Consider the following 11,031-nt stretch of genomic DNA (forward strand, 5'->3'; position numbering starts at 1 on the left):
AAGAAAACAAAGGAAAATGTAATACCAGAGCTCTGATACCATAACAAAACCCATAGAAACTGAATGAGCTGGAAGAATACTCTGGATTCTCATTGATTAATTGAAGAGAAAAATATGAAAAACTAACTAATGAGTTAACTACTAATGCTCTTATATACACGAGCTACATCCTAAAAACGCGGTAACTAAATCTAACTGAAATTGTTATAATAACTAAACAGTAACTGAATAAATAACTCCACAACTCCATCAGTACGTGATCGTAGGAGAATGGAGCTCGTATAACTATCTGTAATAAGCTGCTTGAGATAATTTTATCTCCAGCTACTAAATCATAACCATATAAAGATGGATCAATGGTGATAAAGGAAGAGAGAGAAAAAGAGAATCATCACTATTCAAAGTGAATCAATTAATATAAGGAAATCAATAAATGGAACGACGTAGTTTTGGAGTGGCCGAAAATAAACTTATCTCAAGCTGCTTGAAAAATATTTTTTCCATATATATATGTGTAGAGCCCACGCGGGATCATATGAAAAAATAAAAAAAAATATAAGTCTCATATATTTTTATGTGTACATAGACATACAAACAATAAATCCTTAATAAATAAATAAATAATATTTCTGTTTTTGTTGCGTATAAAATTTTTTTATCACATTCTCATAAAATTAAGTAATGTAGAAAAAATATATCCTCTCGTTTAAAAAAGATGACAAGGTAATGTAGAAAGATGACAATTATATTTATCATTTTTTTTTTCTTCATCAAGGTTCAGTAAAACCTGTGAAGGTGAATTAGTTTAGCAAGTTAAACTAACTTGAATAATCACTGTTCACTGTATATTTATACAGTGAACTCGTTGAACTCGTTGATGATGTGATTTGATTTGATTTAATTGAAAGAGGTTGCTTCTAGTTTTTACCAAATCTACCTTTCTTCACAGTTCATCTCCAACACCAACAACAATGTCAGATCCGAACCAGATTTCATTTGCACAATCTTTCTTGTGCAGTGCTTTTGCTGCTTGTCTCGCCGAGGTAACCTTCATTCCTTCAATTCCCTCTTCAATCCGTTTCGATTTCGAGTTTTTTTGATTCAGCATGTGTGCTAGGTTACTCGCATTCGATTGAAATTGAAGTATACGTTAGGGCATTCGATTTATTGATAATTATCTTTGTTCTTTTGAGTTTCGTGCAGCTTTGTACAATTCCTCTGGATACAGCTAAGGTTAGACTTCAACTTCAAAAGAAGGTTGGGGTTGATGATGATGTGGGTTTACCTAAATATAAGGGCTTGCTGGGAACGGTTAAGACCATTGCAAGAGAAGAGGGTGTATCAGCTCTGTGGAAAGGCATTGTTCCTGGTTTGCATCGTCAATGTTTATATGGGGGCTTAAGAATTGGGTTATATGATCCTGTGAGTATATAAAATGTTTTTCCTTTTGTTGAATAAGACTATGTTGTCCTTGGAGGAACATGGGTTGTACATATGAACTGCATAATGGACAGGTCAAAACGTTTCTTGTTGGTAGTGCATTTGTTGGAGAGGTTCCTTTGTACCATATGATACTTGCTGCTCTGCTGACTGGTGAGGACTTTCTCAACAGTTTCTATTTGTTCAGATTGCTTCACATTTATTGACCTGCTCACATTTGTGGGGAGGTTAGCATTCGCCATGCTTTCAATGGGACAAAAAACCATTCTAATTTTTAAAAGGCATAAATAGCTTGAAGTACTTTCATTTGATCCGGATTCACATGAAAGTTAGAATTTTAGCAGTGTGTGTTTTTACTTATTTATCTACTTATCAAGCAATTTCTTCATCTTGGTTCTGAAGCACAAGGCTTTTTCATAAATGTGAAATTGTAATTGCATGATGTTGTTTTAGAGTCAAATCAATGACTTCGAATCCAGATAATATAGATAGTTGAAAAAAAAAAAGCTTGTAAATCTGAGAGAGAAGGGAAATGTGAAGGGATGAGGAAATTCAAAAGAGAATTAATTAGATTTGTCTTTTTAACGAAAGGATTTGAATGATCACTAGTTGTATTTCCTTCTAAATAAAGAGAGTGGTTCCTTGTCCAGTTGAAAGTTTGGAGGATTCTACCTCTACACAAAGGTGAGGAGGTTAGCATTCCTCGTGTATATCCATCTATGTGTGTTTTGTTCTGCATTATATGTTATAGTTACTGACTCTCTTTTTTGAACTTGTGATAGGTGCTTTGGCAATCACGATTGCTAATCCAACTGATCTAGTCAAAGTTAGGCTTCAAGCTGAAGGCCAATTGCCATCTGGGGTACCTAGGCGTTATTCCGGTGCTATGGATGCGTATTCAACTATAGCGAGACAAGTCAGACTTTCTTCTGATGAGTTTTTTGGTTTTGTTCCTTTCTATATGTTGACAATGTACTAATTGAGTCATATTTTGTTAAACTAGGAAGGGTTATTGGCCTTGTGGACTGGTCTTGGGCCCAATATAGCACGGAATGCAATTATAAATGCTGCTGAACTAGCTAGTTATGATCAAGTGAAACGGGTAATCACATTATAGGGTATTCTAAATTGGACTTTTGCTATTATTGAAAGTTGTTGCTTTACATAGAATTTAATCGCAATGCTGCTCTGATTCTTTATACTTATGCAGACAATTTTGAAAATTCCAGGGTTCATGGACAATGTCTTTACTCACCTCCTAGCTGGCTTAGGTGCTGGTCTTTTTGCTGTCTTTGTTGGTTCTCCCGTTGATGTGGTAGGTGCTACCCCAGCCCCTCCCCCTTCTGCCTTTTTTTTGTCAGCAGTCTGCACTTGCATTTAAGATAAACATATCATTGGTAATAATGACAGTCCTGTTTATAATGAAAAGAGACAGAAAGAGAAGAAAAGGGCACATTCTTAATCTTTTGGTATAACATTTTGGTGCTGGATCATGCAAAGATAAAGCTAACAACGTTGGTGCTGGATCCTGTGTAATTTTTTTTTTTAAAAAAATGGAAGAAATCAAACACTCTATAAGTAAAATTTACTTTCAAAAATTCTGAATGTGTTCTCTCTTAAACATCCTTGTGAAGTTATAAGGAACTTGGTATTTTGAAATTTCAGAACTATTGCAAGATTCAATACTGGGTACATGAAAATGTTCAATTGAACAATTCTGGTGAAACTCTTATGAAGCAAAACCATCTAAATTTTCCGAATGATGATTTGTCCATGCTTACAATTTTCCAGGTGAAATCCAGGATGATGGGAGATTCAACCTACAAAAGCACATTTGACTGCTTTCTCAAAACTTTGTTTACTGAGGTTTGTGAACTTCTTCCTTATTTGATTTTGTCCTTTATAAATGGCACCTTAAAATCTTGAAACCTATCGAAATTGAAAGATTCATTACAGTAATTAGCATCTTTTGTTGTTATGTTAAGTCTTTATTTTGGTTGTTCTGATTGTTTTACGAACATCTCTGGTTAAGACCTAAATTATATTAGGTGACATGGGAGACCAGACACAAACTTTCTAATGCTTAATTAAACAGGCTATAGGCAGCACTGAATTCTCAAACAATGAAAATAACTTTTCTTACTTGTGCAACGTTTGTTGCTCTGATCTGGAACAAACTGAAAATATTTTTGACAGTTGCTGCCAGCTTGTTGTTTTGTTTAGAAGCTGACATGAGGGTTTGTGTAAGTTTATCTTTTTCTCTGGACAACTTAAACTCATGTCACAAATGTATTGCAGGGATTTTTGGCCTTCTATAAAGGTTTCCTTCCTAATTTTGGTCGAATAGGAGCCTGGAATGTGGTTATGTTTCTTACACTTGAACAAGTAAGATATACATCTTTAATATTACCTTATGTAATTTATATATCGTATTGCACCTTATTATCCATATATAAATGTCCTGCTTTAAGGTTTGAGCCACATGTATATGCTAAGTTTCACAGCTTAAAAAGGGTACGGTAGGTCTGTCTTGGTTTTATCAATATTTTCAATGAAGATTTTACAATTCAATACAATAATTTCTACAAATTTGTTTCTTCTGCCTCAGCTTGTAATATCACATGCACTCAAGAGAAAATGGCTTTTAGTAACTTCTATTTTTCACCTTGATCACAACCAAATACGTAGATCTTGTCTGGAAGTTGTCATATACGAACAGAATGGCCACCTCTCTAAACTCGCATTCAGTTAAAACGAGGGTGAATTTCCCCATAAAATTGCCTCTTTAGTTACTTTTGTGATAAATAACACCACTGTGTTTGGCCTCGTAAATAACAAGAGACTGCTTTTACCTTTTGGTATCATTAACTGTTTTGTGGGTCTTCTTCACTTAACATGAAATTGTATATGACTGTATGATTCTGCTTGTCAATATTGAAAGTGCTCAATATTTGATCCATGCGACAGGTCAAGAGAGTTTTTAGAGGATAAGTGTTGTTACTCTTCATGATTGAGATTCAAGTAGCAGAAATAGTGTTCTTTCTCGGATGAGTGCTCCCAATATGGTCAACAGAATTGTTCCAAGAGATAGGTCGCCTTTCTACGTTTGTTTCCTACTTCTGTGATTTGGATGGATGTCACGCTTCATATATTCTTACTCAACGAATAAACCGTCAAATTAAATTGCTATATTTGTTTCCTAGTTGAGCCATGTGGATGCCACGGTTCATATATTCTTGGCCAATTAATAGAGCGTCAAATTACATTTACATGAAAGTTCTACACTGTACTGTATCGACATGATGTATCATTTTCTTGGAAATTCATTGAATAGACGAATGAAATGAATCATGTATTAACACTTACATTTATTTAGAGTTTATAATTTATTTCTCTATTCAAATATTGTTGAGACTTGTTGCCATTGATACAGAAGATGGATTTTGTTGGTTCCCTTGGTGACCCCAAGTACATTTGGATTCAGGGAATCTAATAAATTCTCCTTTCCTCTCGTTTGCAAGCCAAAGTTCCAGGGAAAAAGTATTAACTCGATTTCATAGATTTGAGAATTAACTATATCATAATCATTTCAAGGTCAGATACAACATAGTCTGTCATAACGCATGATCAAGCTGAATTCACCAGGAAATCAATAACTAAAGCCTAAGGATTTTCACATTACATCAGTAGAATGGTAATGCTGTTAGGCAAATGTTAGGATCACTCTCACCAGCTCCTTTAAAACACGACTCCCAAAAAACTTATGTTCTGGCAATCAAATAAACTCTAGCCTTTATAACAGACCCATTCCCAAGCTTAAATCCAGGGCTGACTGGAAACCCTACAACCTGACCAGCTGGGACTCTCCCACCTGAAAATTTCACCACACTGTCCATATACTGAGGATGGAACTCAGCTCCACGACTTGCTTCAAACTGACTTGGTGCAGGGTTCAATGAGAATGCCAGTAAATGCAGCAACCACACTGTTTTGGCCATCCCTAAGAATTCAGTGTAGAACTCACTCCTGGGGTGGTTTCCTGCTTGGACTTGACTGTGTTGCTCCAAGTTACCAAACAATGACTCCTCCATCTTGGGATGGACAATAGCAAGGTACTTCTTGGAACAGAATTTGCCAAAGTGACATGTTGGTAGGATTCCAAGAAGCTCTGTAGGATCCATGGACTTCATGTCCCGGTATTGAGTGAAGCAATCGCGGCGAAACTGGTCAGGGTTGAGGAGGGAGGAGAGGCTACCATCCATGTAGAAAGTCTCGTGGTCGAACCCTTGGAAGATTTTCCTGGATATATAGGATTCAAGGGCATACTTGGCATGGTGAGATGAGACAATGGAAGTGGTTGAAGTAATATGGTATTTGTCAGTGGAGGCAGTAGCTGCTTCAATGGAACGAACAGCAGCTGTGATATCCCAATGTGCATTGTGCATGAGAGACAGGAGTAGAGATGTGAAGGACTTTGATGCTTCTTTTACTTGCACCATTGTTGCTTCAAAGAGTTCCGGGGTTGGAACTGCTGCAATTGCTGCAAAAAGAATTTCACAAAAAAAGACTGAGATTTCAATATTCAAGCAGCAATTTCCAACCTGAATAGAGCATAAGATCCTCTATTCATTTCCACTTATAGCAAGTAGCAACTTTGGTTTAACTTGAAGGAGTTTCTGAAACTCCAAATCATGCCATTTGGGAATTCTCCAAAAAACTAAACTAAAATGCACATGCAAGAATCACTTTGAATAAAAGGACACTTCAAAGCAACAACATAAAACAAAAAGAAACATTACTTTTTCTGAATTTTCTAGCCATGCAAACATTAAAAAAATCTTCACTGAAAAAAAATAAATTAAAAAAGAAGGGCTTGCATAATTAACCTTGAATTCCTAGTTTCCTCTTAGACTGAGACCTCCCAGGCTTCTTTTCACCACTGCCATTGCTGGAGAGTGCAACTACATTCTCAAGCTTCTCTTTCAGATTCTGAACCTCCAAATCCTTTGTCTTCACCTCCTTCTTCAGCTCCTCCACCACCGCCTCGTACGGCGCCACCACCTCCCTCAGCGACACCGCACCAATACCACCACCACCTCTCCTCCGAACCCTCCTCCTACCACCGCCGCCGTCACCGTTGCGCCGGAACCGCTCCCTCAACACGGCGAGCTTCCTCAGCTCCGCCACCATCGCCACGTCAGCAGCCCTCATCTTCTCCGGGTCCCACGGCGAATGCGCTTCCTGCAACCTCACGTACGCTCTCTTCATTGACGACACGGTTTCGAACACATCCTCCATTACTGCCTCCATCTGCTTCACCTTCAAACCCTTCAACCCCACCATTTTCTCTTCCTCATACTCTCCATTCTCTTCCTCGTACCCTTTATCTTCCTCTCCTTCTCCTTCTTCTTCGTCTTCATCTTCTTCGCCCTCTTCTTCGTACCTGTTTTCTTCCGATTCGCACGGCGAGTTTTCTTCCTTGACACCGGCGGCGAGGGGGTGGAGGAGGCAAGAGGCGGTGACCCTTTGGATCAGATCGGAGAAATTCGACACCTTTCTCGTCATTGTTCGCAAGTTGTTGTGTTTGACAGAGTCACTGAGTGAGAGACAAGAGATGGAAAATAGAAACAAAGTGAAGTTCACAAATGGTGGAGGGTCTGAGTGGGTCCACTGACTCGTTCAGTGACTCAAATAATGCTATAAACAATTAAGCGATGTATATTCCGAACACGTGCTGTGTGTTTTTGTGACTCGCTGGTTTCTGTGAACCAGTGTCAGAGCTACCACGAGGAGGTTAAGAAAAATGCCTTTGCACAATTTTAAGAAACTAGTTACCTAACAATCGGAACTTGAGTGGGAAAGTTTTAAATTAAACTAAGCAATAATCATACCGTCAAAAAAATTAAAATGTAATGGGTAATTAATATGGGAAAAACGTTTCTAAAATTAATTTTAGATAAGTTTATATAAAATTATTGATTTTAATTATGTATTATTGATAATATATAGTTATAATATGAAAAAAGAAAATTCTCTTCTCAATCATATCAGCTGGTATGAAAAGTGAAAAAAAAATTATATTATAATTATATATTATCAATAATATATAATTAAAATTGATAACTGGCTGACAATTTTTCTAAAGTAATTTTAGAAAAATATAACCCAATTAATATATATATATATTTTTTTGGATGAAGTAATGGGTAATTATATTTATAAGTGTGGATAGATGTCTCCAAATGCCAATACCAGCAAGGATAGAGAGCCCTTTTATTTAAGAAGAGAGAGAGAGAGGGGTATTGGTATTTATTGTGGTGAAGCTAACCAATGGTTTGGTTAGTTAGACATTAGTGACCTCAACTTAAAAGGAGAGGGATATGATGCTTGACCTGTTGCCGGAGACGCCCGGATTAATGTGGAGGCGCGTGGCGGTTGAAGGTAGTGACGGTTGTGACTGGGAGGTGGTTGACTGTTGGTTGTTAAGTTCCACAGTACTCAGAGACAGTGGGTTGTGGCATTGTGTGGAATGGAAAGGAAAAGGTGGAAATGGTGGACCATGGTAGCAGTGTTAGTAATTGCTTGCTGATCATAGCATGTGAAAAGAGATAAGGGCACACTGTCAAGTGTCAACTGTGCGGAGACATAGATATTTAAGTAATGTTATATTAAAATGGGTCAAATACTTCTCGTGTTGCATAGAAATATTTAATTAATGATGAATTTTATATTTATTAAAAAGAAAAATTTATACATAAATCAAAAATAGAGATTAATATTTTTTATGTTACAGAAGATAATTTTATCTTTTATATATATATAAAAAATATATGGGGCTCATGTGAAGCCATATGAGAGGAAGAAAGAGAAAGATAAAACATGAATTTTACACACTTTTATATGTATGTAAGAAATAAATTTATCTCCTATAATAAAAAAAATATTAATTCCAAATATAAATAATACTATTGTTCCACTTTTTTAAATAAAAAAAATAGAGAAAGATTCTATCAATATGCAATTCTTTTTTTTTTTTGAAAATATTCCATCGATTCATCGCTTCGCGACTAGTTCGATTCGGGGCGGGTCCAAGATTAAGGCTTTAAACCTCTTCCAAAGATAGTACTGGTAAGGTGCGAATACATGCTCTCACCTCCACCTGCTCAGTTCCCATGCCCCAACTGAGCTACCACCATTTGGTTCAATATGCAATTCTTTGTTTTATTATGAAAATATAAAAATGTAATAAAAATTATGCAAAAATAACAGTATTCATATTATTTTAACAATAATATTAACGATGAATCTTCTCCTATTATAAATGTCAAATAACCAATTATAAAAATTAAAATAATATTTAAATAATTGACAACATATAACAATTTTTCGATTGTAAATTGTTTTATGAAAATATATCGGTACAGATAGTATTTGTTATTTTATGAATTTACGCATGATGTCATATTAGTTGTTCAAGTTAATCGTGATTTATATATAATTAATTTTGCAATTTTTTCGCCCATTTTTTGTTTGTTGCAAAATTTTAAAATTAAAATGGTCTAATGTGTCAACAGGATTAGTTTAGTTAATAAAGATTGAAGTGTTTTTCTTATAAGGTTGTTCGATTCTCAGTGTGATAGGGCTTCACTATAAATTTATCTTTAAATTTCTAATCTGTATGCTTTTTTTCCCCGCCAGTAACGTTGGTGTGAATGGTATATACAAGTTTATCTAAAGAACAATGATAGATATCTATTAAAAAAAAATGAACAATGATAGATGAATGTGTCCGAATTTTTTTTACACATAATATTAAGTAATGATTATAAAAATTTACCATTCATTACAAGATCTGTGTTGTATCTAGATACATTATTTTGCAATATTTAAGGTAAATCTGTTTGAAATTATTGTTTAGTTTACAATATTGGATCTAGCATTAAATTTGTATATAGTTTATTGAAGGGGTTCATTGTTTATTGAGGCGAGAGCATTTTTTATTTTCTCTATTCTTACTTCTTAGTTGACTATATCACGTGGGGGGTCTCATTTTCATGTTATGGAATTTTTCATTTTATATTCAGAAGGTTATCACTTTTTCAAAGGAGTTGGCAGCTGGGGTCGCATCTTGAGAAAAGTGCTAAAAAGTAATTCTTTTTTCAAGTCATTTATAATTTATATGTGCTTGAAGATTGGAGCTTTACATTTTAAAGGAATAAAGGTTTTTATATTGTAATATATAAAATTGACTCATGAACATATAAAAAAGTGGGTTGAATTTAGGAATATTTATCAATCGATTCAAACTGCCATGTACTAGCTAGCAGTCATAAAAGGTAATGCCACCAGACACTTACCTCAAACGTCACAATAAATTTTACCAGGCAACAACGTATAATCCCAAGTTTCAAGAGTTTTTCGCACCTAATATACAACGTAACAAAATTAGAATACATTCCAATCATTCCTATCAATTATCAACAATTTTCCATGCTTAAATGCTTCTGCACTCAATCGGCCCCTAAGGCTATTTTTCCCAAAAATATTCTGTTCTTAAATTAAACTTTACCAATGTTTACAACAAAGATTTCCCAAGGTTTACAAAAAATTGATAATCGAATTAATCAAAAATCAAAAAATCAAAACATAAAAAATAGTATATTTTAATTGGACTGGAACGATTTTCGGCTTGATTAGTGAAAATTGACCCAACCAAACTGATCCAATGTATTATGTATTTATTATTTTTGAAATTTTGCTAATGTCATTTTTCCTAATTTAGTAACCCTTACTTAGTTTCTCTCTTAGTTTTGAACAGTAGACTATTCCTAAATTCACACACACTCATCCGCGTAGCACATCTTCTATACGAAGAACCCACTTTCGTTGCAAAATCCAGAGGCTCACTCCACCATGCCGTTGTCGTTGTCCTTTCTGTTTCCTTTGTGTGACAAGCCAACATTAACTCGCCTCCGCCATTGTCGCCGTCTGTAACATCCCGTGTATACCCGGTTTGTTATCATGTCATCGTATTAAGTCACGCTTAATTAAATATGCGAAATAAATTTTTCTTTTCAATTATGACGTCATTATCAATTACCAAGTTGATTACTTAATCTTTTAAAAACATTGCTTGTATGTAATTTGCAAATAGACAGCTATCTACACTGAATAACCTCATACTATAAATAAGTGAGTATCTAAGTTACGAATCTATCACACATAGTCCGGACCATAATCCTGATACATTAATACAACTCGAAACTAAAATAAGACATAGTCAAATCAATGTGGCATGGACAACCCCCATGCTCACCAAATAAGGCAACAGAGCCCAACATAGTCTCAGATCAAATAACAGGATAATAAATATAAGCAAGTCATCAACCAAGCACATCATCATAAACAACATATATCTAACTCAGCTCCGGCCTCCTGCCGCCCGAGGTCTCAATCCCAGAGTTACCTGAACCTGAAATATGTGCCCCAAACGTGGGGTGAGATCTCTAAACAGAAATCTCAGTAAGACAAGGGGTCCTCAAGGATTTCTCCACCCCAAGCTCACTTACATGTGCAATATAAGTTCAAAAG

At 35.4% G+C, this 11,031-nt stretch overlaps 2 protein-coding genes across 2 annotated transcripts; one reads left to right on the forward strand and one right to left on the reverse strand.

Moving 5' to 3' along the window:
* Nucleotides 1-853: 853 nt before the first annotated feature.
* On the forward strand, nucleotides 854-4,719 carry LOC133316290 (mitochondrial uncoupling protein 2-like). The gene is made up of 9 exons (XM_061518027.1): nucleotides 854-1,043; nucleotides 1,204-1,422; nucleotides 1,515-1,593; nucleotides 2,223-2,356; nucleotides 2,444-2,542; nucleotides 2,651-2,755; nucleotides 3,232-3,306; nucleotides 3,739-3,825; nucleotides 4,408-4,719. The coding sequence occupies exons 1-9, from the start codon at nucleotides 972-974 to the stop codon at nucleotides 4,429-4,431; spliced, it is 894 nt and encodes a 297-aa protein (XP_061374011.1). The 5' UTR covers nucleotides 854-971; the 3' UTR covers nucleotides 4,432-4,719.
* A 347-nt stretch (nucleotides 4,720-5,066) lies between these two features.
* Nucleotides 5,067-7,204, reverse strand: LOC133316294 (protein GRAVITROPIC IN THE LIGHT 1). The gene is made up of 2 exons (XM_061518032.1): nucleotides 6,327-7,204; nucleotides 5,067-5,980 (listed from the first exon to the last, which is right to left on the reverse strand). The coding sequence occupies exons 1-2, from the start codon at nucleotides 7,003-7,005 to the stop codon at nucleotides 5,202-5,204; spliced, it is 1,458 nt and encodes a 485-aa protein (XP_061374016.1). The 5' UTR covers nucleotides 7,006-7,204; the 3' UTR covers nucleotides 5,067-5,201.
* Nucleotides 7,205-11,031: the final 3,827 nt, after the last annotated feature.

The sequence above is a fragment of the Gastrolobium bilobum genome, unplaced genomic scaffold (assembly GCF_033153095.1).
Source record: "Gastrolobium bilobum isolate Gb01-03AN ecotype WA unplaced genomic scaffold, APGP_CSIRO_Gbil_v1 utg6012, whole genome shotgun sequence".
In the NCBI taxonomy this organism is placed as follows: Eukaryota; Viridiplantae; Streptophyta; class Magnoliopsida; order Fabales; family Fabaceae; genus Gastrolobium; species Gastrolobium bilobum.